The sequence below is a fragment of the Ahaetulla prasina genome, chromosome 3 (assembly GCF_028640845.1).
Source record: "Ahaetulla prasina isolate Xishuangbanna chromosome 3, ASM2864084v1, whole genome shotgun sequence".
In the NCBI taxonomy this organism is placed as follows: Eukaryota; Metazoa; Chordata; class Lepidosauria; order Squamata; family Colubridae; genus Ahaetulla; species Ahaetulla prasina.
In genome coordinates, this window is record NC_080541.1 from 143699684 (window position 1) to 143726436 (window position 26753).

The window sequence follows — 26753 nt, forward strand, 5'->3', positions numbered from 1 at the left end:
AAAATCCCATTTTTCGATTTCATTATCTCTTGTCCCATCTGAGACCATTCTTCATGCAACAGGACAAGCACCAACTCTTCCCTCTAGTATATCTCCCTGTACAAAAATTCAGGGTTATTCCTATCTGTATATACAGAATTTCCATTTAACTGGCTGGATGAGATACCCTGACTGTGGCCAAGTATAAAATTGGCCTCTTGTTTTAAGTGTCACGTAGACAGCAATAGCAATAGCACTTAGACTTATATGCCACTTCACAGTGCTTTTACAGCCCTCTCTAAGCAGTTTACAGAATCAGCATATTGCCCCCAACAATCTAGGTCCTCATTTTACCCATCTCGGAAGGATGGAAGGCTGAATCAACCTTGAGCCTGGTTAGATTCGAACTGCTCAACTGGAGGCAGCTGGCAGTCAGCAGAAGTAGCCTGCAGTACTTCATTCTAACCACTGCGCCACCACTAATTAAGACTCTGCAGAGTAGGCATACCTGCCTATTAGTGAGAACTATATAAAAAGTGAATTGGTTAGGCAATGGAGGAAGTTGCTGGACACTGTGGATGTCATATTTCTGCTGTGTACTGTAGACTGGAGGCGCTATATAAATCCAGACATGGTTAGAGGAGGAGCTGAGCACCCAGCGGGAGCATGCAGGATGAGTAAGAGATATCTGTGGCACGGAATAGCAGGTAGAAGAAACAACTGGTTTGGAAAGAGCAGCCCAGACGTCAGAAAGGACAGCTTGACAAAGGTGAAGGACTTCTCAAAAGTTGGAGAAAGAGTGATCTTTTTTTACCTCTTGGTCCTTCTTCCTCACTAGGCTGAAAGCACATCCAAGAAGTGGAAGTTCTGAAACTCTCTAATGGAGTTCTGTGAATCAGGGAAGTTCTGATCAAAGTTCTGATGAGGAAAACCTGCTTGAATCAAGGAAGGAGGGATTGACGTGGTTAAGAAACCATAAAATGCTTCAATGAGAAATATCTGTGTGTAGATAGCAAGTGGGGGGGGGGGTTTAAGCTAAAGCCATGCTATCTAAGAGAAATAAAAATATTTACTTCAAAAGCATTGTCTTTACTTAAGAAACGTCGTAATTTGGAGAAGAACCATGTGTGTTTGTGTGTGGGTGCATGCATACCGCACCTGGAAAGTTCCCATCCCTTTCTTAACTTTGACATGACTATTAATCATTGCTAGATTGTTCTCCGTGACGTTGTCTGATTGTCCTTTGAAACCTTCACTCTGTTTGATGACAGCATTTGCATGCATATGTTGTGTGAAGGTACGCTTACTTTATCTGTCAGAAATGTGTCAGTCAGTTTCACTGGATGATGTCAGGTTCTAACATTTTGAGTGGGATAACTCTTGATTCATACTCTGAATATTTATCAACATTTTTCTGCACAATCATTTTCAAAGTATGAACAAAATTAATAGTTTCTTCACAGCTACCCATCCCTGCATATTCTCACTGTTGGTCTCCATGCAACTCTAGGATTTTGGTTTTACTTTAGATGTTTAATAATCTATACTTATTTCTTTATTTTCCTAACTCCTTACCATCTTTAAAATAAAAATACGAGGTGGGTCTGACTGTTTGTTGATGTCTGACAACTAAAAGAACAGTTGATAAAAACACAAGCACATCTAAGTATATAAAGACATCAAGAGTTGTTCAAGTGAGCCTTATTTAATCTCACACTGTTTATTATTTTTAACATGTACAGTAGTTGGCTTCTTGGTTGTTGCTTAAAACAGACATTTGAAAATGCAGAGACCTAAATTAATCATAGTTAGATGCAATGCAACTTGCAGTTTTCTATATTTATATTGCTTTATTATTTCTACCCAAAGTGGGTGATATGGTATTTGGGGAAGTTAATTTAAAAAAAAAGGATGAAACAATTAAAATCCTGTAAAGAATTCTTAATCCAACTCATAAAGCTTTGGATGAAGAAGAAATTTTGATTTTTAATGGTGGAAAGTGTATGAACTAAGTGTGACTCCTAATGGAAGATAGTCTATTTCAGGGGTCTCCAACCTTGGCCACTTTAAGACTTGTGGACGTCAACTCCCAGAATTCTGGGAGTTGAAGTCCACAAGTCTTAAAGTGGCCAAGGTTGGAGACCCCTGGTCTATTTGAGGTTCACACAGCTGTTTCTCTCTCTTGAATAAGTTCACATTAAGACAAGCAGGTTGTTTGAAACCAAATTTTAAACTAATTAAAATTTCAGAGTTAAGACCAAAAAGGATGACTGAGTTATGCCCAGAAACCAGTTGGCAACCAGTAATTTTATTTCGCTGCCTTCCCAACAAATACTTGGGTACTTTAGTATTATTTCCTGGTTTGGTACTTGTCATAGTAGGCCAAGAATTTTATGTTATCTACTTAAATTTACTCAGAGACAAAACTCACTGAATTCAAAGGGTTTATAGACAAGTCCTTGACTTGTGACTGTAATGGAGCTTGCCTATCATGGTTGTAATTCACGACAGTTATGAAGTAGATCAATCATGTGACTGACCTGATTTTACAATCTTTTTTGTGATGGTTCTTAAGTGAACTCCACAGTCGCAAAGTGGCATTAAGTGAATGCTGGGATTATTAAGTGAATCCATGGTTTGCTATGAGTCAGTTTTGCTAAAAATTGGAATTAAATGCTGGTTTATGACAAAAAGTCGTAAAATGCAATCACATGGCCATGGGATATTGGAAACAACCATAAATGTGCCTGGTTGCCAAGCACCCAAAGTGCAGTCACATGACCATGGGGAGTGGTCTGACCATCAGAACTTCAAAACCAAGTTGTAAGTACCCTCTAGGTGGGTCCATGGGAATTTTGAATAGTTGCAAAGCAATCGTTTGTAAGTCAAGGACTACCTGTATTTTTATATTAACTTTAGCTATTGTAACAGATCATTTAGCTATGATGCATTAATTGTTATGTATCATTACCCCTGAATCCCCAAATCTGAAATAAAACATGGCCCTACACAAAAGAATCCATAATTGCATAAAGTATTGATTACTATTTGAGTTTTCCTAACAACAGATAACTAACAAATTGTTGAGAATATTTCATCTGATCCTCAATCGATTACTGCTTTTGAATTCTTTTCAGAAACAAACGGAATCTCATTCAGGATCCAGACCAGCGTGAAAGGACCTTCGGGCACAGACATATTGTTAAAGTTGTTGTTTCATCTACCAGTCAGCTACCCATCAAGCTTGCCAAACATTTCTCTTAATTCTGAACAACTTACAAGGACACAGTGTCTGGCTGTGAGAGCAAGATTGCTCGAAGAAGCAGCAAGTCATCTGTCTCAGCCCATGGTACATGAGTTGGTCCTCTGGATAGAGCAGAATTTTCAATCTGTTATTGAAGAAGCTGAAATTCCAGCCTGTGGTGGGCAAAGTACTCTGTCAGTGAAAACACCTGAGGATGATGAGGTCTGGAATGTCCTTTTGCATTTAGACCATATGAGAGCCAAAGGAAAATATATCAAAATGGTTGAAAAATGGTGTAAAGAACTTGACTTGGCGGGAAGACTGATGTTTATGGGCAAGATGATTCTCATACTACTTCAAGGAGACAAGCGGAACATTAAGGTGCAGGGGTTGCTCTTTGTAGCTGGTTATGTGGCTGGCAGACCATTGAACGAGAATGAATATTTGAGAATTTTGCTCGGTAGCATTAACCATCGGAGATACCCTGGTTGGTTGCTCCCTCAACACAAAATTTCCACACAAATCTCAACCTTCCTCTGGTTGTTTTCTCCCTCTGTCCCGTGGGTTCCCCTTCCATAAAAGTTACATCCACAGCAATGATTAATGTTGGGTTTGCAAGGCTAGCCACAGTTTGCACCAAGAAAGGGTCAGCCATCACCAACTTCACCACCGTCCCTTCCGCTCCGGTGAAGAACTCCAATATGCTCAGTCACAGCAGATTAGACAGAATTTTCTCCTCTTGCTTATATTAGCCTCGCATGAGGGTGAGCAGATAACACGATAAGAGAAAGTTGGGTTTAGCTTTGCGACTGTTCACTCTATGGGGAGTCTAGATTAGTGTTTCTCAAACTTGGCAACTTGAAGATGTGTGGACTTCAACGCCCAGAATTCCCCAGCCAACATGAGCGTTGAAGTCTTCAAGTTGCTAAAGTCAAGAAACGGATTTAGATGGTCTAGATATGTGAAAGACCACACATCTTCCAGCTGCCAAGATTGAGAAACATTGGGTCAAGACAATGGCTATTTGAGATACAGTGGTAAATGGGCTTTTTTTCTAGTTAATACGGCAGCCTCGCCACCCAAGTGCCCTTCACACTTTCTAGCAGTAAACTAAATACTAATGCATTAATTAATCATGAAAAAATTGCTGCCCTTTTATGACACCCCATTTGTGCTACCATAGGCAGCTACTTCACTCGAACTAATGGATGCTATTCCTGTAACCAAGAATGGATGATTATACATAGGCCAACACGTATCTTCCATTGTGATATATGGAATTATGGATGAATCATGACAAATTTAGTATTCTGTCATGCCTTCATGGCCAATGAAATGTAACTGGTAGAAATTTGTGTTCAGAAATGGATTATATTATTTAGATCTGGATAATAATTACAGTCCTATGAGTCAGTTGGAATTTTATATGGAAATATATATGCGAACTGACAGATGGGAAAATTGAACAACTCCTAAATGTGAATTATTCCTAAATGTCAAAGTGGAACTTTCTGTTTTTTAGTTTAATGCCATTTTGTGAGCAATTTGCATTCACAAAAGCCTTCAGTTACCACAGTTTTGGTTTCACTATTTTGTTCTCCAGTCAACTCTGTAGTATACTCAGTCCTCATGGCAAATCTTAATGAGAATGGATGCCATTGTTCTTTTTTTATGCTTTCTTAGCAGGGGTATAAATTTGCACCGCTCAAGTCTTATTAATCTGATCACTAGATAATACATGAATAGAATAGAATGTCAGAGTTGGAAGGGACCTTGGAGGTCTTCTAGCCCAACCCCCTGCTCAAGTAGGAGGCCTTATATGATTTCAGAGAAGTGATGGAGCATCCACTGGTTGATTGTTCTCGCTGTCAGGAAATGTCATAAGGATGCAATCCTGTTTTACTTAAAATGAAGTATGGCTATTTTAAACCTCCTGGATCTGCCTCCTAAGTAAACATGAAGAAGTCAGTATTGGTTACGTAGTCTTTATCTGTAATTTATCTGTAATTAGCAGATTTTCAGAGAATTCCAGATTGTAGGCTCGAAAGTCAAATATAAAAAAAAAAACAAGCCAGTGGTAAACCTGTTTCAGATTATTTTATTTCCAAGAAAATTGCATGGAAGTATCTATAAAATCACCAAGAGCTGAACTTGGCTTGAAAGAGAGCAGATTTATTTTTAGTTGCCACAATTTAATGCATGGATGTATCGATTAAGTCACCAAGAGCTGAACTTGACTTCAGATAAACTTCCTTCCTTCCTTCCTTCCTTCCTTCCTTCCTTCCTTCCTTCCTTCCTTCCTTCCTTCCTTCCTTCCTTCCTTCCTTCCCTCCCTCCGTCCCTTTCCCCATATATATGTACTGTATTTTTTGGAGTATAAGACGCACCTTAGTTTTTGGGGAGGAAAATAAGAAAAAAGCTGATTGGCAGATGGATCTTCCTCCAGGAGTACCCCCAATCAGCTGTTTCCAGAGGTGAATCTTAGCAACAGGTTCTTTGGTTGTGAGCTCTGTGCCTTCCTTTTTTTTTTTTTTTTTTGCTTTTTTTTCTGCCTCTGAAAGTTCCTTTCAGAAATTTTTTTTTGTTTCTGCCTCTGAAAGCCTCCAAAACAGCTTCAGAAAAAAAGCCTCTGAAGCTCTTTTCGGGGGCTTCTTTTCTGAAGCTGCTTTTCTGAAGCTTCGTTTCTGATGCTTTTTTCAGCCTCTGAAACCTCCGTTTGAGAAGCTGGGCGGGGCTACATTTGGAGTATAAGACGCACCCAGATTTTCACCCTCTTTTTTGGGAAAAAAAGATGCATCTTATACTCCGAAAAATACCGTATCTTATTTCTATCCTGCGATCACAAAGGTTCTCTGCAAATTACACAGACTAAATAATATAGTTAAAACGTAGGGTACAAAACAAACAATACTAAAACAAATGTTTTAAAATACCCTTAGTGACATGTGTAGTCTCAGTTTACTGTGGTAACACAAGTAGTCCTTGATTTATGATTGTGATTTTACGACCTTATTTTATGTCCTTTTTGTGTCAATTGTTAAGTCAATCACCATAGCTGTTAAGTGAATCCACACTCATTAAGCAAATTCCCTGGTTGTTAAGCTATGGGGCGTTTTTACCAAAAAATGGAAGTAAACCCTGGCTTTCAAAAAAAATATATGACTGTAAATGACTATTAAATGCAGGCCGGTTGTTGAGCAGACAAAATGCAGTTGTGGGACTGTGGGGCAGGGCCCAGTTGTTGAAAGTTCGGTACTGGATGGTAAATGCCTTTTGGGGAGGGTCCAGTGGAACTTCAAATGAACATTAAGCACTGACTGTAAATCGAGGACTACATATAAACATGCTTGATTTTTAATTTCTATACATTTATAGTGGTGAAAATTTATTTTATTTGTAGAGGTTTTTTTTTGTTATTATTTGTGACCTGTTTTTGTTCTCAGGCTATAAAAGCAACGCTCACTAAATGGACCCCCATTCTAAAAACTTTGGCAAGTTTGAATTTGTATGTGTGTGAGATCTAAATTTGGAAGGACTTTGTTGTTTGATAATAAATTAAAGTCATTCTGGGCTCTTCATTATTTCAGAATTGAATACAGTAGCTCTGAGCTGAAGGACTTGCTATAAGAGCTTTGTTGCCTTTTTTGTTAGTCTTGTTTGTGAAAAAGATGAAATCACGTGGCCAAACCATGCAACATGGTTTGCGCCGAGTATTAAATGAAAGGGCCTTGCGTTGTTAGAGCAGATGAATGGGAAGAGCTTTTATGTCATAGCAAAATAAACCCCACATCTTTTCTCTAGGCCCTAGAGCTAATCTTTAACAAAACACAAGGAAAAACCGAGTGTGTTAATATTCAAGTAGATTTAATTCATATAAGAAGAAAACAAACACTTGAAGCAGAAAAAAATTAAGCTGACATCACTACTACACCCACTTGGGTGTACTAGGGGAAAATGTGCATTGGGGAAAAAATCTTTGTGTGTGTGTGTGTTTACACAAGTTGCCTATCCTTGCTCTGGGAGTATAAGTATATGAAATACATCTGTGGCTTTGTGAAGAGACATTTTAAATATTCACTGCAGCAGACTGTGGGGAGTGTAACTCAGAAATTAGTTATATAAAACTGTTTATTTTTCACGTGAGTTAACGTATGAACTAGGATAAATTGGAAGAGAACTGCATCAGGTGTAATTCTGCTGATAAAGATGCTCAGGGAAGCTGTTTTGGAAATCTTGGTGCAGTTGTTCATAAGCTTGTACAACTCAAGTGTGTGCCTTTCACACATCACATGAAAATGTAAGTGCAATGTTGCCATACTTTGCACTGGTAGGGTTATTTACTGGCAAGAGTGATCCTGCCTTTAATAAAATGCGAAGAGTTGGCTTACAGGTTTCAGCCTGTAAGAAATCCTGTGAAAATATTTACAGATCCCTCACATCCTGGACATAAACTGTTTCAACTCCTACCCTCAAAACGACGCTATAGAGCATTGCACACCAGAACAACTAGACACAAGAACAGTTTTTTCTCCGAACGCCATCACTCTGCTAAACAAATAATTCCCTCAACACTGTCAAACTATTTACTAAATCTGCTCTACTATTAATCATAAATAAATAAATAAATAAAATAAATAAAATAAATAATCTTCTCATCGTTCCCATCACTCATCTCCTTCCACTTATGACTGTATGACTGTAACTTTGTTGCTTGTAACCTTACGATTTATATTGATAATTTCCTGATTGCTTATTTGTACCCAAGACTATCATTAAGTGTTGTACCTTATGATTCTTGATAAAGGTATCTTTTCTTTTATGTACATTGAGAGCATACGCACCAAGACAAATTCCTTGTGTGTCCAATCACACTTGGCCAATAAAAAATTCTATTCTATTCTATTCTATTCTATTCTATTCTATTCTATTCTATTCTATTCTATTCTATTCTATTCTATTCTATTCTATTCTATTCTTTCTGTTTTTTCCTGTCAGTAATATTTGTCCTTGGGCTATTGTGGATGATGTTATATTAATGTTGTTGAATTCTTCTTCTTCTTTTTCTGATTTAGGAATACCTTATCCTCCAAAAAACTAGCAAAGTGGATGTGGATTCGAGCGGAAAGAAGTGTAAAGAAAAAATGATGAGCGTACTCTTTGAAACAAAAGTACAGGCTGAACACAGAAGGTATGATTTAGTTGTGTTCAGCTAGAAAACCAGCTTTGAATTGATAATTATATTCTGACAAAGAAGTTGGCATATTCACAAAGTTTCTTTGGTACAATATAGGTTTCAGGCATTTGAAGTCAAAGAATATTCAACGTTGGATGAGCTACAACATGAATTTGAGGCCGCAGGACTTGCCAAACTGTTCAGTGAGTTTGTGTCAGCTCAGTTGAAGTAATTTTGAAGCAAGCCCACAGGACTGTGACTTAAACTGTCACTGAATGTATCAAATGGAAGAGGAAGATAACACGGAAGGTTTGGTGATGAACAGGTCCTAAAGGTTTTCTGAAGCAAACTGTCACAAAAAAAAGCCATCTCCTTACAGAAAGCGCAAGGCACTTTTCACAGTAGAACAGATGTTACTTTGCTGTGTGCCCTGACAGCATTTTGCTAGTAACTGTTGAAAGTTTCAGCAGTTGATGTTTAAGAACTGTAGGTCAGGTGTGAAGGGATTGCTATTGTCCTTGGGATTTGAAAACCTAATTTTGCATATTTTTATATATATTTTTTCTGGCTATTAAAGTTTTTTTTGCATCATATTTTCAAAAAGTAATGCTTATATGGTTTAGAGTTTGCATTATAATTTATTAATTGAAAAATATAAGGGATGAGACATAATTTTAAACTTTGCTCTTTTTTTAAAATTTTAGGAAAGTGAAATAAAATAACTGTAGCATTATTTCCCAGAGGTCAGTTTTGCCCTTTCATAAAAGTAGAGTTTCACCTTCTACTTATAAATTGGATTTAAAATTCACCTTACTTCAGAAGTTAATTTTCAGTATCGTGCTCTGGAAATAGCATCTAGTGTGGCTAAAAAGGCCAATTTGAGAGTAGCAATCCCTTCCACACTGAGGGCAGATACATTATGTTCCCTGCCCAGCCCCCAGTTTTCGCTGGTTTCGGGACTGCCTCTTTGCCTCAGCCTGCCAAACAAGTGTCTCTTCGAATTGGAGAAGGTTATGCTGCGTCTTTAGCCTCCAAGCTAACGGATGGGAGGTGAAGGTTTCCCAGTTGTTAATGTCCATTCCCAGGGCCTTTAGGTCCCTCTTGCAGATATCCTTATATCGCAGCTGTGGTCTCCCTCTGAGGTGCTTTCACAGCACTAATTCTCCATACAAGAGATCTTTCGGAATCCGACCATCAGCCATTCTCACGACATATAAAATATATAAAATATAAGATAATAAAATTCATAAAGTTCTTTTTAAAATGTGAATGTGGTAGACTCACACAACCACTTCTGTTTTTTTCTATATGACCATTGGTTCAGTATAATGTCTGCTTACTGGCTTATGAATATCCTGCAGGTTTCTTAAGCTGAATAAAAGCCCCATTGCCTTTCACCAAAATTATTTCTTTTTAGCTGTTTGTTGAGTTTTGTATATATAATCATTGTAGAGATGTCTGAAAAAGATGTCATACCTTTGATTAGGAATCTATTTTTTTTCAGTTCCTATTAATGAGGACGGTAGTAACTTTCTCAGTACTGTGGAAATTGGGAAGAATACCATTCTCCTAAAGATAGGGATGAGTAATTTGTATTTCTCCAGATGTTACTGAATAACAACTTCCAGCTTACTGAGTAAGGCTACTGGGATTTGTTCTTCAGCAAGATTTGAAAAAAAACTGCATCCTTGTTTTATATTTTCATCTTGTTGACAACGGAAATTAAGAATTGATCCCTTTAATGTAGAGTTTTCTACTTTAATGTATAATATTTAACAAAAGTAGATACCAAATGCCACCGTTCAGGAGTTGAGCTTTATTCTGTGTTCCATATTTAGGCCTGGTATGCTTGCTTTTTTTTGCACTAATATTATTACTCTTATTTACCAAACTTGGATAGAATAAGTTGATTGGAACAACTTATTCTAGAAGCCTCATGCTACCATTTCTTAGGTAAGTGCATCAAAGCTAGAAAAGCCAGAGGACTATGTTGTTAAGATTTTTGTCTATACTTGGCAAGCTTCTTCCTGCCTGGTTGGCAGTGGTGAAATTCGATTTTTTTTTACTACTGGTTCTGTGGGCGTGGCTTGGTGGGTGTGGTGTGGCTTGGGTGTAGGAGGGGAAGGATACTGCAAAATCTACATTCCCTCTCCACTCCTGGGGGAGGGATATTGCAAAATCTCCATTCCCACCCCACTCTGGGGCCAGCCAGAGTTGGTATTTGCAGGTTCTCTGAACTACTCAAAATTTTTGCTACCGGTTCTCAAAACTACTCAAAAGTCCCGCTACCGGTTCTCCAGAACCTGTCAGAACCTGCTGGATTTCACCCCTGCTGGTTGGCATCCAGTGAATGAGGAAAGTGAGTTTATTGAGGAATGTCGCCAAATGTCCTTTCTGGGCTTCCTTACTAGAGGGGGATAGATTTTGGGTCACAGTTACTTGTATGACCTCCACTTTAATAAGGACTCTATGGGCTTAATGGGTTAAAGATGCTTGTCATGTTCCCCAATGCTTGCCTGCTACCTGCCTATTTATTTATTTATTTATTTATTTATTTATTTATTGACTGACTGACCTTATATGGTCCCATATAATAACTCTAGGTGGCTCTCACAACAATCCCTAAAAATATGGTTGAAAACAACAGAATCCTTCCCTCCAGGTTCCAGATCAAGCATCCTTGCAGCTCAACCCCATCTTGGCCCAGTGCTTGGGGGAAGAGCAAGGTCTTCATGATCTCAGGTGGGAGGTCATTCCAAAGGACTGGATTGGTCTCCAAGAAGGCAGGTCTCTGAGCTCCCATCAGGTGGCAACTTGGAGCACACTCACCCTATTTGATGTAGTAGGACAAACAGGAGAGACGATCCCTGGTACCTTGTGCATGGAAATCTTTCATTTGGTTAGTGGGCATTTCCAAATTTGAGGACCCATTCTCCTCTGTAGTGCAAAGCATAACCAAACTTATGTGGAGTGTGTTCAGTTTTAATGAGCTCCCTCCCGCTAAAAACATCATAGCTGTCGTTTCAATACACACTTGGTAATATCATAAGATGACAGTAAACTTTGTGCGCTTTGGCATTTTGTCAACCGAAGTGTATGATTTTTTTTTTTTAAACTACTTTCTGCATCCAATTTTTACTTGTATATTTTGGATGGCAACATCTGCCTTTATGTCATCTAAGAAGAAACAGTTGTAAAAAAAAAAATCTGTAAAGGAAAGAGTTCATGCTTGCTATCGTAAATGAGGATACATCAGTCAAATCAAGGTGCAATAGTTTCTTCAAAACATTTGCCATATGGGGCAAATTATGTCACATCAAATAGTTGACATGGTCATATTAGACTTCAGAAGGTATCCCAGAATGTCATTGTTACCTGATCTAGAGCACATTGTCAAAGCCTGTACAAGATGAACATATCCAATAGTTTCATGCCTGAAAAACAACACTGTGTCTTCATTCTGTACAAAAATACTATGGGAAGAGCATGGACCGTGTTCTGTGGTACATGAGATTATATCTTCTGCTTCACTTCAAGTTTGCTAGATATGGATTTTGGGTCCCTGTATGCCTTGTGGATGCACACCCTTAAACAAAAGAAAGGAAAAATTGTCCTGGAAAACACTATGCTTTTCATGATATACCGTATATACTCGAATATAAGCCGATCCGAGTATAAGCCGAGGTCCCCAATTTTACCCCAAAAACTGGGGTAAACTGGGGACTCGAGTATAAGCCGAGGGTGGGAAATGAGGCACCTACCGGTTGGGGAAACCCTCCCTCCCTCAGCTGAGAAGGCTGGCGGCTCCCCGCCCGCCTCTCACTGCACCGGCAGGGCTTCCCAGCGTCCGGTAAAATGTGAAAAAGAAAAACAAAACTCGAGTATAAGCGAGGGTGGAAATGAGGCACCTACCGGTTGAAACCCTCCTCCCTCAGCTGAGAAGGCTGGCGGCTCCCCGCCCGCCTCTCACTGCACCGGCAGGGCTTCCCCGCGCCGTCCGGTAAAATGTGAAAAAAAGAAAAAAAAAACAAAACTCGAGTATAAGCCGTATATACTCGAGTATAAGCCGAGGGGCTTAAAAAAAAAAAAAACTCGAATATAAGCCGTATAGACCCGAGTATAAGCCGAGGGGACGTTTTTCAGCACAAAAAACGTGCTGAAAAACTCGGCTTATACTCGAGTATATACGGTACTCTTTAAGGAAACATGTCCCTAAATCCAGGGGTGAAATCTAAAAATTTTCCCTACCGGTTCTGTGGGTGTGGCTTAATTGGTGGGCGTGGCTTTGTGGTCTGATGGCTGGGTGGGCGTGGCCAATAACAATAAATAATAAAAATAATAAACAAAGTATAAAAAACAATAAGAGGTACCAAAAACCAACTTTCACACTTTACACACACACAACACAATACAACTGACTCACACAGTGTAAAAGCAGCTGCATTTCACACTTCACACAGCCTCAAAAAGCTCAAAAACCAACTTTCACACTTTACACACACACAACACAACACAACACAACTGACTCACACACAATGTAAAAGCAGCGTACTTCACACTTCACACAGCCACAAAAAGCTCAAAAACCAACTTTCACACTTTACACACACACAACACAACTGACACACACACACATACACACACACAAAATACCACATACAGCTTTCTGAGATTTTGTGTGTTTGTGTAGTTAGAGTTAAACACTACAGAAACACACCAAATCTTAGAAAGCTGAACAAATATTTTATTTTATTATTTTATTTTATTGTGGACTTCATTTCCCAGAGTTCCTCAGCAAGGAAAGCCAGACAGCATTAATCACTCAGTGATGAAATAGATTAGCTAAGTTTAGATTAGTTCTGTCTGGTGCTAAAAGCGAAACGGGGGCTTTCCGGCTGGGAAAAAAGCCATGAGGTCATCAGTAATCAGGTAAGTGCCTTAGAATCTCTTAAAAGGAGGTTTTCTACATGTTTTCTACAGAAAACATGTTTTTTAAGGTTCTGCTGATGAGGAACTCAGGTGAGATCCCCAGAGTAGCCTTTAAATTTTTTTTTTAAGTTTAAAGGCTCTGCCGATCTCAGCTGAGGGGCGGGATCCTCAAAGGCTTTTTTTTTACTTTGAAAGGCATGTTTCAGCTGAAGCAAAACCTTCTTTTAAAAGTAAAAAAAACACCCTCTGCTGATGGTGGGGCTCAGCAGAGGCAGGGGGGCGGGGCCAGGGATTTTTGCTACCAGTCCTCTGAACCAGCAGCCGCCATTGCTACCGGATCGCGCGAGCCGGTCCGATCCGGAAGCATTTCACCCCTGCCTAAATCCTGTAATCTGTGGGAATAGGTGTTGATATGAATCCTTATTAATAATAATCAGCTAATTTATTAGTTTTGATATTTTAATTATTTTCCTACTCGTCTTTTATAATCTACGACTGTCCAGAGTTGCATTATAGGGGAGATGGACATCATAACATTTTATAAATTAATCAATATGAACAGTATGATTTATCCAGATACTGTTGTTACTGTCTCTTAATACCTACTGGGAGTAGCAATTAGTAGTCAGCTTATACCCAACATTGACAGCTCATTGTGAAATCCAATATATGAATATAGTGTCTTCATTATCTATCGGAAAACATCAAGATAATCTTATATTAATATACCAAATACTTATATATGCTTAACTGGATACTTCGGGGAAGTTCTCAAGCAAATCCTGAATGTTACAGAATGTTTACTGTCACCCAGCAATAGGTGTCTCTGATAGCATGATTGACTATCTTAATTTTTTCTGTTTTAAAAAGTTACCGAGATTTTTTCTGCCCCAGTTCACCACCACTTAGTTTTATTGGAATGCCCAGATTTTGGCATCATGAAAAAGGCTCACCTCTTCATGGACAGCTTTATATATCTCTATGAAGTTTTCCATTTGCCTTTTTTAAAGCGGAGGACTTAACAAGATACGAACCATTTCTAAATGCTGCCAAATTTTATTTTATTTTTTTCAGAAGTGGTGGACGGTCTTCCAAGTATGGCCACTTCTCCATGGATTTGTGTAAAAGCAAATATTTCTTTCTCTTTTTTATTTTTGAGAAATCTGTGTCCTACTGATGTCCAACATGGAATTTCTTCCTTTTTTAAAACAATGGGCACATGTAGTCTTTTTTTTTTTTAACTGGGTTGCTTACCACTAAACCCAAGATTCTTTTCTTGATTAGCTACTGTCAATTCAGATTCCAACAGCGTGCATGTGAGATTAAGATTCCCGCTTTGTGCTTTTGTGCTTGCTTGATATTCTTTCTGGAATGTTTCTTACAGCAGTTCTTTTTGTCCATATGATAAAACATACAAAATAATTTAGTTTGCCAGCCACCTAGTTAAGTTTTCAGCTAACTATTGATGCCTCGTAACTCATTTATAAACAAGTGGTGCTGATATATTACAATGTTCGTATTCTATCGTGAGAATAGGATTCTGATCTTTAACTAGTTATTAAAAATACAAGAGCACCTCACCTTTTATCTCATTCTGCTAAATTTGTTTTCAGAGAGATGTCAGCAAAGCTGCTTAAAAACCTAAACAAACCACTGTCCGCATCCATGTTGCTACTCAAGAACGCTTAAAAAGAAGTCTTATCTTGAAAGGAATATTGCTGGCTCTTGTCATCCTATATGTGCTTATCAATCAATCTTTAATAACATTTTCTACCAATTTGAGTGGAATAGCTGTTAAACCAACTAGCTATAATATCCTGAATTCCCCTGGATTCTTTTTTTTTTCAATTGGCCCGTACATTATCTATCTTATAATCTTCCGATAGATAAGTTGACCTTTAGGGCATGGTACAATTAACAGATGGTTAAGATCAGTTTGTTTTTCATATAATACTGTCCTTTGAAGATTTGTTTTTTGTTAAAAGATAAATGTGACAGGATTGGCTCATGTCAGGAAAAATTAACATACAAATATATTAAAACCCCCAATAGATGTTACAGTAGGTCCTGATCATCATTCAGAATTAAGAGCAAAGTCATCTTTCTTCTGGTTGGTTCCATGATAAATGTTACTAGGTAGATTATTCCACTTCGTGCTATTTTTTTCTCTCTTTTCATTATGACTAAAGTAACTATTACTTAATTCTGTGTATGGATCATTAAAACCACCAATTTGAAAGTCTCTCTAATTTCATCCTCAAATGTAAGATCATCTGTAATTTTGATTGGGGAAGGATATACATCTCAGTTCCTTTGGGTAGATTTGTTGATGTAAAGTGTCAAAACTTTGTACCTAATAATATGAGCTCAGGTGTGCTCTCAGGTTTTTCACTACCTCTCTGTTCATTTTGTCATGCACAATTATTCACATTTCAACCAGTTTAAAGAAATATAGGGCTGACTCATACATTTTCCCAACTTCTGATTGATGTTTTGGCTTTCCCCAGAATGGTACTGTTGTCTTGAGTGGCAGATGCCCCGTTGTGTTCCTCAGAATAGTTTTGGAAAACCTCAAAATGAGTAAACCTCTAGCTTTGTAGCGTATGCATCTGAAATACAATATCTCATTACTTACTGGCAAAAGGCTTCTCAACATATATTGATATTGGAGGATACATGCATGTGCATGCTGCACTTTTTCATTTCAGAACCACCTGCACTACAGATATATCTATCTGTAGACAACAAGAAGTGCAAGTGCAACCAGAACCACTCATGAATAGTCTGAAATAGAAGCGTTATTGTTAAGTCACCTATCCCAGATTGACCTATCACCTATCCCCAGATTGACTAAGTTCCCTCGGGAATGGTCAGATAAGGCTTCAGGGATTCTGGGGCGGTCAGGCCTGTGTTGCTTTCTTCAATGGAAGGACTCTAAATTCAGCCCTCTCTTAACACCTTCCTGTAGTCCAGAGGTCTCCAACCTTGGCAACTTTAAGACTTGTGGACTTCAACTCCCAGAGTTCCTCAGTCAGCTTTGCAGAATTCTGGGAGTTGAAGCCCACAAGTCTTAAAGTTGCCAAGGTTGGAGACCCCTGCTCTAGTTTATCTGAGATTCTATGACAAGAAAAAAGAATTCATGTTAACTGCTATTCAGAATAACAATGCTAAACAGAAAACAACTCTTTGTATTCTGTGCTAACTGTTTGATGTGCTCCTCAGAAGAGTCCAGTCTTCTCTGAAAAGGAAACTGGGGTCAAATCATGACAACTTCTTTGAATTAAGGCTGCAAATTTAAATACAGCCATCATTTGGAAAACTAATCTTATGGGAGTCACACAGATCACTTTGAAATCTCATTCCTGTTCACATCCTGTTGTATAAATGGCAGCAGCCAAAGTGGATGGCATTCGTGACAACTTGCCCTTGACTCCTGACTGAAGCCAGAAAACCAATGAAAGATGGTTAGTATATGGGATGCGGCATTTATAAATGATCCACGATGCAAAAATTCTGGGACTTGTTGCAACCCCCATAAAGCATCTTTCTACTCACTAGGCAAGAAGTCTGATTATCTGTCAAGCCCACAGATAATAACAGATGCTTTGTCCATTGATCTTCTATCACCTGCTTAATTTGTTACTCACTATTGTTAAATAGCCTTAATCGACAGATCCATTCAGCATAAGAAATGACTTGAGTTTTTCTGCTTAATTTGAAATACTTTAAGGGTACATGATGCTGCTCAGACATCTGTAGGGAAGCATCAGAGTAGAGGTCAACCCAGTTTTGTCCTAGCAAATGTCCTTTCCATTTATCATCTGTCAACATTAAAAAGAAAGTAAATGCCTGGTTTTTATACAAGCCATAGTAACTCTTAAAGGTAGCATCTCTTTCTGTTTCGTAGCCAAGATGGGCAAATTTGAATATGTAATGTTTTATTGCAACTTTCCTTTTCTCACTTATGTTTCTTGGGTTCTGTTCTACTGTTCCATTTGATTATTGAGGCCGCCTAATAGGGATGACATTTCTTAACACTTATTTATCCAGATTATCGTATTTTTCGGAGTATAAGATGCACCGGAGTATAAGATGTAGCTTAGTTTTTAGGGAGGAAAATAGTAAAAAAAAAATCTGCTTACCAGGTATTCATCTGGCTAGCGTCCTTAGCCTGGTCAGCTTCAGCACATTAGTTTGCTGGTTTTTATCCCCTGCTTTGAGATAAAAAACAGCTTCTAAAGCACAGCTGATCTTTGGAGAGAGAAGGAATGAGAAAAGCAGGCAAACCATGGAGATCGCTTCACTCGCTAATGCCTCGTTAGGGCTGAAAAAAAACTTCACAGCTGAGAGTGAGAGGGAGCAGGCAAAGCACAGAGATCGCTTCACCCGCTAGCGCCTCCTTAGGGCTGACAAAAAGCTTTGAAAAAGCTACATTTGGAGTATAAGACACCCCCAAATTTTCAGCCTCTTAGGAGGGAAAAAAGGGAGTCTTATACTCTGAAAAATAGGGTACATGTTGAATTTAGGGAGTCTGTGATTTTTTTTAAAAAAATGCAATACTTCTTGAAAATGTAACACTAAAACATCATAAGAAGTAAAAGATAAAAAGATAGCCACCTCTTCACATGAAAAACAAATTAGAACCTGAATGTTAGTCTCTCCTTTTTTTCCTGAATAGCTCAGTAAGGAGAAGGTCCTGAATAGCTCAGTAAGGAGAAGGCAAACAGGGCATTTTAAGTTTTTGTACAGGTAAAGTAAAAACTGACAGAAAATAGTGGTACCTGGTAAATTATATCCAAGCTTGGGGCTGGTTAGTACTTGGATTATTAAAAGATATTAAGGCTATAAACTATAGTCTGGGAAGTCAAAAAGAATGAAGCCATCAAAAGTCAAACACAACTCCATGGCATTGTTACATTTCTTGAGAGACCTCAAAAATGCAGATGTAGTGCTAAAACCTAGTCCGGTAGTGATATTATCAGCAACATAGAGTGATTTCACCAGTATATTTTAAAAAAAGTGCAACAGAAACCGATTCGCCACATTAAAATGTGGGCAGAGGTTTTGTGGAATTGAAAGCAATAAGCACACAGATAAAAGCTGAAAGGGTCTATTAAGCAAAACAATAGTAAAATAATTTATGCAAAACATAATCTAGATGGGATGCAGATCCTTAGATAAGACAATAAAAGGAGACATTGCAATTTTACATAGAGGAGTATAAATACAGGATAAAATTGCACCTGTCTTTTGTAGCTATAAATGTTCCTCTGGTTATACGTACTCCAGATAAATTTCTGAAAGCTCGTATTAGGTTGAAATTACTCATTCTCCTAATTATTTACATGTATAATTTATACTTCTTGCCTAATAGTTAGCAGTACCAGCTCGTTGTCTGGCCCTTGCTGCTAGATACAAAGGGGTGGCATTTTTCAGCAAAAATGCATGAGAAAATGACCATTTTATGGAAGAAAAGTTATGGATGTCTGTTTAAGAGTTGCAACTTAACTACTATACCTGTGATGGTGAACCTTTGACGTTCCCACGTGCCGGCCTGCGTGCCAGAAGTAGCACACAAAACCATCCCACGAGGTATGCGCGGCCCTGCTGGCCTTCACATGCATGGAAGCGCCGATACCTGGAACAGCGGCGGTCCATCGTGCATGTGCGAGCCAGCACCCAAACACCTGGATACCGGCATGGAAGCATGCTCGATGAATAGCTGGCCACCGTGCATGCGCGCAATGTCAACCCGGAAGGTTGGGTGCTGGCCTGTGCATGTGTGCCAGAGTGCCGCTCTTCCAGGTTCTGCCACTCCCGGGTGCGCAACGGCCAGCTGTTCAGCGAGCGTATGATCATAGGAATGCGGAAGAGGAGCCAGCGAAGCCGTGCATTCTTCGTGGGATGGTTTCGCGTGCTGTTCCCGGCACTGTACTATACCATACCAAGTATGCAGAAAAAAAGCCATTTTACACACAAAAACACCAGGAAAAATGTGGCAGAGCTCTTAAACCCCCTCAGCATTATGGTAGATTCAATAGCACAATAAAAGCTAGCTTGGTTTTGTTTTTAATTGAATATATAAGAATTTATGGTCTTATCCATTGTTTACTGGGCCATTTCAATCCAAATATTTCTAGTAGAAGAAATTAGAACCAAATGATTGCTCTGAAATTATTTTCTATATTAAAATCTGACAAATTGGCAATAATTCCTTCTGTTTTCTAATACTTGGAGAAGTCACATTTGCTATGCATATGCAGGTTTAGGGGAAAAACAATTGAAGAAGAAAGTGCAAAAGCCAAAAAAGCAAAATCTGGCCCAATCTACGGTAAAATACAACCATACTACTTAATTACTACTTAATAAGATTAATACTGCTTTCAAAATTAAAATAGTACAAAGATATTGTTTTGAAGACTGATTGGTTGTAAGGCCTGTGTTTGTGAATTTGTGAACCTGTAATTGATTTCATGACAATAAACTGTAATGATTGGAATAATCTCATATATTTCGTAGAATTGCAATGGATTTTATGTCTTTTTAATGTTTTGTGTGAATAGCATTCTTGCCTTCTTGGAGTTTATGCTTAATTCTATGTTATCTTCTGCAAGAAATACCTATTATGTAATTTAATTACAATATTTATAGACATAAATTGAAGCTTCAATGAAAAATATGGTAATTACATTTTAAAGTTATTGCTGTTTTGTTAGTTATGTGCTTTTGAATCAATATTTTGCTTGTCTAGCCTTGTTCATGGTCATATTTCTAATAAAGATTTTTATTTCAGTTCATGTTACCCCTTTTTGAAGAGAGAAAAAAATAAAGAGAAAGAAATTATTTCTTTTTAAAAGCAGTGTTGATATTAAATTATGATATTCTTTGAATAACATAAGAATAACATTCTTTTGGGTATAGAATAGTTTTATATTCATTAAACTTAACTTTAAGATAAGAGAATAAAGCTTTCATTTTTGCCTTTGTTTGTAATTTTTGAACATAATTTAATGCAAACATTGGTTCACATGGGATATTAATGTTCTAGTGATCAGTTCCGCAACCTTGATTTGTAAGTATTTCTAATTGGGAGCTCAAGATCAAGATAAATTGTAGGGCTGAGTTTAATGTGCTCCGAAGCTGCAGTAGCAGTTGTGCCATCCATTCCATTCCTATCAAATACCGAGATAGATAGTACTCTGGTTTTTTAAAATCCAGATTTAAATGTTCTTGCCTCCTGTACTGATTAGTATAAAAATCATTTCCTTAATGATTGGAATTTTAAGAATAGACCAACTATTAATATTCATGAGAGTTGGAGTGACTGGACTGGGGATAGGTGAGAATGTAGCAAATGTAGCAAATGATCAAAATTTGAATTAGTCTTCCTTTTTCCTAATCTGGAGAAACATTGTTCTGAAGAAAAAATGATGTGCAATGTGTAATTTGATAGACCTGAGTCATCCAAATGGTTGGTACATGCCTCCATTTTCTTTGTTGTGTTTAGTGGGGGGTTTTCTCTCTACATTTTGAATGACAGAAAGGTGGGATATAAATTAATGAATAACAAATAAATAAATGTGCCTGAGAATCTGCCCCTCAAACTGAATAATCTTTCCCAACATGCAATCTTCAGGCAAAATGCTGAGATAACTCTGGTTTCAGTCTTCCGTCTACTGCAAGGGTGTCAAACTTGATTTCATTGAGGGCCACATCAGGGTTGTGTTTGACCTTGGGTGGGGGGAGGAGCGGGAGGGTATGGCCAGGGTGGGTGTTGCCAGGATGGGTGTGGTGAGCTCGACATCACTTGTGTCGGGGGTTCCCTGCGGTGGCCTGAGCGCACAGCCCTCCCGAACTCCATTTTTGCTGGCAGAGGCACTGCAGGCCGGTCCTTTGCTGTTTCCAGATCTAATTACCCTGTGGGCCAAATCTGGCCTGTGAACCTTGAGTTTGATCTACTGCTAAGACATTTAGCAAAATAGGAGTAGAATTAAGCCCATTAAGAATAGCTGGAGTCAGCTGCTTAAATTCAGTAGAACAAATCAAGTTTATGAAGGAAGTGACATGCTCCAATGAGTACCACTGTGCTAATGGTGGACAAACAGGAACAAAAAAGGAAGGAACTATTTATTGCTTTTGTAGGCAGTGGGATAAAAACAACAGTAAAGATTCACCTTGGCAAATGGAAGGTTCCTATGTCTCCTACTGGGCAGTATAAGACAGCCTTAAGAATAACATTTTTCTGTTGAGTATTTCACTTCAGCTTCGGTTTCTACATCTCTTACCATGAATTCCTGCCTTGACCACTGCAGCTGCCTTAACTCTCCTGCTATATGGATGCTTGGTCAATTGTCAGGTACTTTATTTGCATTTCCTTTGTCCTCCCTATCAAAGTATGTCGCATTGTAGTGTATATCTTGATTGCTTCTGTGGCAACTTCCAGGATTCTGAATCCTTACAGCCATGTACATATTCAGCAAGCACTTCTTTACCTCTGAGGCTCACTTTGACCCTTTGTATGTTTGGGTATATATACTGTACACATACTTTGGATCTAGGCATTCCGATTTGGCCCATACTGGATGACATTAATTATATCTCCTTGCTTATTAATCCAGGAGAGTTGTAAGTGGTAAGTATTTCTCAGACCTATGAATAAGATCCATTAGCAAATTAACCTTCGACTGCTAGTTCTCTTTGCTCAAAGGTATTCTTCTGTGGTACTTACTATTCCCTTTTCTCATGTATCTTGTTATATCACTTACCAAGTATTCCATTTTTTCCTCAAGAATTTATCGCTGAGTGTTTCAACAACCTCTTTAAATTCCTCTAACATTTCCTCAGCAATCAAGTAAGAAAATCTATATCTGGAGAAGTCATCAATAAATATTAATAGGTATTTGTTCCCTGATGGGGTTTTAGCCTTCATAAGTCCACAAATATAACAGTGAATTATCTCTAGAGACTACCGTTTCTCTTTTACTCTGAAGAAAAATAGGTCTGATTCCCTTTGTCATTACACAGTATTATATATTTAGATTTTACTTTGCACAATTCTTTCTTCAGACTTCTTAAATACCTCTTTTTTTTAACTGAGACATTGCATTCAGGTTTCTATGACCTAGTCACTTATTCAGCTATGATTTGAAATGGTTCTTTTGTGGGTATTATTTTCCATCTGCAGAGTTCACTTCAAATAGGCCCCTGTCTTTGAGAGACCCTTTTCATAAGTAACACATCTCCATCTGTACAAAATTGTGCTTTCTTTTCAATTGTATTTCGTATCTTCCTTCCGGGGCATATTTTACCAGCATCAAACTGCATTAGGATATTTTAAATCAGGAGTTATTTCCCCTTTCCAGTTTGCAGCAATTTTGCAAATTCCCTTGTCTTTGGCAAAAACTTGCCTTCTGTCAGATAGGAAGATGTGATTTTTGGTCTCTGATTCAGTGAATCTCTTCTTATTCTTTAATTAAATCACTGGTTGCAGCAGAACCACTGCAGATCTTTTTCATAATGTTTTTCAGAGCAAGCTTCCCCAAACTCTGTGAATGGGATAAAGTTTCTACTGCAGCTTCGATTCTATTGTTCTTTGACGAGTCATCCTCCATCAGCTATGAAGGTCATGTTAGGGTTTTTCTTTCTCAAACAGGTTGTTTATTAGAAATTATAACTGCACCAATTCATATTTCAATTTACTATTATATTATTATTACATTTAGTAGAATGTGTTTATACTTTTCTTTATAGGTAAGCCTGCATTTAATAACCCAATATTTGCAGCAAATAGATACTGTATACAGGTTGTTTATTATAAAGTATAACTGGACCAAGGTGCATTCTAGTCATTATTTTGTTAAGCTACAGGAAGGGAGGACTTCACTGGTGGGTTGCTACTGGTTCGCCCCAGATTGGGTGAACTGGTAGTGGCGGGAGGTTCTGCCCACCCACCCTGACGCTTCTGCGCATGCGCCCACGAGTGAACCGGTAGCAACGGGTTTTGAAACCGCCCCTGGAGGACTTGGTCATTTCTTTGTGTAAAGAGACAAAGTTTCAACTTTGTTGACCCTCTGAAGAAAAGTCTTATAGAGATTAAACTTTTTTTCTGTGATAATAAGCGGGGAATGGAAGAGCTTGGTGCAATGGTTAAGGCACCAGGCTAGAAACCAGAAGACTTTAACTCCTAGTTTTGCCTTAGTCACCAAGACAGCTATATGACCATGATTTGCTCAGGCAGTTGCCAAGAGTCAACAGTGACTTGAAGTACACACATAAAGTAAAGGTAAGGATTCCCCTCACACATATGTGTTAGTCGTTCCCAACTCTAGGGTGCGGTTCTCATCCCCATTTCAAAGCCAAAGAGCTAGTGCTGTCTGAAGACATTTCCGTAGTCATGTGGCCGGCATGACTAAACGCCAAAGGCGCACGGAACACTGTTACGTTCCCACCAAAGGTGGTCTCTATTTTTCTACTTGCATTTTTTATGTGCTTCCGAACTGTTAGGTTGGCAGAAGCTGGGACAAGTAACAGGAGCTCACCCTGTTACACGGCACTAGGGATTCGAACGGCTGAACTGCCGACCTTTCGATCGACAAGCTCAGCGTTTTAGCCACTGAGCCACTGTGCTACACACACACACACACACAAACAAACAAATAAAGGTTACAGCTTTATGAAATTGTAGAAGGTAGTAAAGATGCAGAAATGGTAAACGGTAAGTACATACAAGAGCTGATTATACTGCAGAAGTTTTAACGAGAGTGCCAGCTTTCACTTAACAAGGAATTTCCCAATCCCTGTGATACATTATCATAGAATTGGTCATTTAGGTTGACGTTCTGTTCAGGCTAAATTTAGGGCCAAGTCCTTGAAGAGTGACGTGTGAAATGTGCAATCTTAAATTGAGTGAAGTTAAGATGTAAAATCTATAACATGTAAGAGGTACTGTAGAAGCAAGGTCTAAAAAGACCTAGTTTCAGTGTGCCTAAATATTGCAAGTATTCATCAGCTGTATTTAATAATTTTTCAAAATAGCAAACCTATCCATTCTTTTCCATGCCACAATACAAGTAGCTTTTTCCATTATGGTAGCAGCATTGAAGATAATTAAAACCAGAAGCTCTCATCTATGGAACTAATTGCATTGCTTTGTATCCCACATTCTTTCTGGTGGTTTTTTTTTCCCAAGAGAAAAAAAACCCAACTTCTCTTGCTCCATCTCTCCATCTCCATTCTTATATTCTCTCAATCATTCCAGAAAAAGATGCATAGGGGAAGCAAGAAATCCCTTTTCCATAAATATGAACTTTTCTTCCATTCATGGAAGCTGGGATCAAAGCTATTGATCTTTGTATTAGGGCCAGATAAAGTGAAAATGAAACGAAAAGCTAAGCAAACAACAACAACATCAAGTCTGGCAAAATGGATGTGACAGGTGTGAAGGATTCAAATATAAAGTGCATTTAGGTTGTATTTATTGAATATCATACTCAAGAGGTAAGTAGTTTGCACTGCAATATCAAATAAGATTGCCTTATTTTGATCAAAGTTCAGATGGGAATGCTATCTTATGAGAAAGTGAGTAGCAAAATACAGAATTCCATTAAGAGCTATGAGAAAATATATTTCTCCGAAAAGTGATAAAAGATGAAAAGCAAGTTATGTGATAAAAAAAACCCTGAAAGTATTCAAACAGTCTATCTTGAAATAATATGGAAGGACTTTTCACATACTTTTTTGCGAATATCAGGAAGAAGAGAGAGAAATGTCAGAAGCATTTAGTATATCCTGTTGGGACAGGGTGCTTAAATTATAGAAAGATCTGTCTAGATTTAAAGCAACTATGATACTTTTTTCATTAATATATCAGTCATCCGACATTAGTTTTCAGACTTCCTTATGAAAAATAAATATCTTTACAAGAGTAATAATAGCCTTAAAGCTGCAGATCATTTATAGGAAATATCTGTAGTATGTCTTTGTAAAATAAAGTAAGGATTTGTGCATTGCAGGTAGATAAATGAGTGGCATTGATATATCTGAGTAATGACACTTCTTTGACAGATGTGATATAACTTTTAAAAAACCCAAGCCAAAATTTATGACTTTTAGAAATAACCAATTTAATCCTGGGATCTTTACAATAGAGGAAATGCTTGTTTATTGCATTATTAGCCTAAGAGAAAGATACATCCTGGAGGTAGTCGTGTTGGCAAATGTGCACGTCCATAATACAAAATACAGATATACAAGTTATAATTTGAGTTGTATTTCCAGTCTGAAGACTGGGAATACAATTCATATTTCAATTTCCTATTACATTATTATTACATTTAGTAGAATGTGTTTATACTTTTCTATATAGGTGAGCCTGCATTTAATAACCCAATATTTGCAGCAAACAGATATATTAGGTACAGCAACAAGGACCATAGCTTTAAAAATTATCAAAGACAGAAATGGTCAGGTTTGACAAGAGACGATGAAATAAATGTTTGCAAGTTTTGTATGGATGATGAAATACAGCAAGTAGATGAAGTACTTTGGTACATTGTTCACCACTGAATGGGAAAATGAAGGCAGGAATATTACAAGATACAAATCTTGGAATAAAGGTTTGTGTGATTTGCTACCAAAAAAAAAAAGAAAGAAATTTTCTTTGTCAAAAGAGGAGAAAGTGATTGTATATCAAAGCATGGTTTCACCCACTTGGTTTCTATGGAAGTGCTGAGTGTGTCAACATAAGTTGTATGGAGTACTTAAGAAGCCTGTGTGGTAAAAGATAAGTTAAAAACGAATTGGTACTGAATCCATGTCACTTGAATGCAAAATGGGTGACCAATACAGAAGTTTTGGATGGAGTAGATTAGACCTTGAACAAGGTAGATAGATAGATAGATAGATGATTGATAGATATGATAGAAGCAAGGTTGATGTCAGGTTCCAAGAGCCAAGAATGACACATTATTGTTGTTTGCTTGCAAACAGAATCTTGCCAGACTAAAGCAACTATCAGTATGACTATAGATATACTGTGAACTGCTAAGGAAGGTTCATTTTTCCCCTCTTCCTGCCTACCAGACATTCCAAGCTTCGCTGACTCTTTGTCCTCTGGGAAGCAGCCCCTCCCTCTTGTGACAACAGACTAGATTCTACCACAGTTGAGTTACAAGGACAGAACTATATCGAAAGCTTGTCCCTACTTGCATTTACCTAAGGTACAAATATGCACTAAAATCATGTTTAAGAAGTGGTCAAACAACAGTTGGCAGGCAGGAGGTGGCATTGTGCAGCTAAGCAGCAAAGAGAGACCAGTTCTTGCATCCCGCTCCCTGCCCATCAATTGTTGTTCAGCCTGTTTTTGAAGAGTGGCGTAGTGTTTTTCAAACATGAGTTCACAGTTATTCTGAAGAGAACCAAGCCTGGGTT

The 26753-nt window shown here is 38.1% G+C and overlaps 1 protein-coding gene across 2 annotated transcripts in view; it reads left to right on the plus strand.

The window, feature by feature from the left end:
• The window catches only part of RWDD3 (RWD domain containing 3), a 45378-nt gene extending 18836 nt beyond the window's left edge, over positions 1 to 26542 (plus strand). The window contains exons 2-5 of one of the 2 annotated variants that reach the window (XM_058177761.1): positions 3117 to 3604; positions 8296 to 8411; positions 8514 to 8599; positions 26406 to 26542. In XM_058177761.1, the coding sequence (XP_058033744.1) occupies positions 3117 to 3604; positions 8296 to 8411; positions 8514 to 8599; positions 26406 to 26473 (758 nt within the window). In that variant the 3' untranslated portion in view covers positions 26474 to 26542. Of the gene's footprint in view, positions 1 to 3116; positions 3605 to 8295; positions 8412 to 8513; positions 12192 to 26405 lie in introns of those variants that run through there. The other variant, XM_058177760.1, reaches the window with a different exon arrangement.
• Positions 26543 to 26753: the final 211 nt, after the last annotated feature.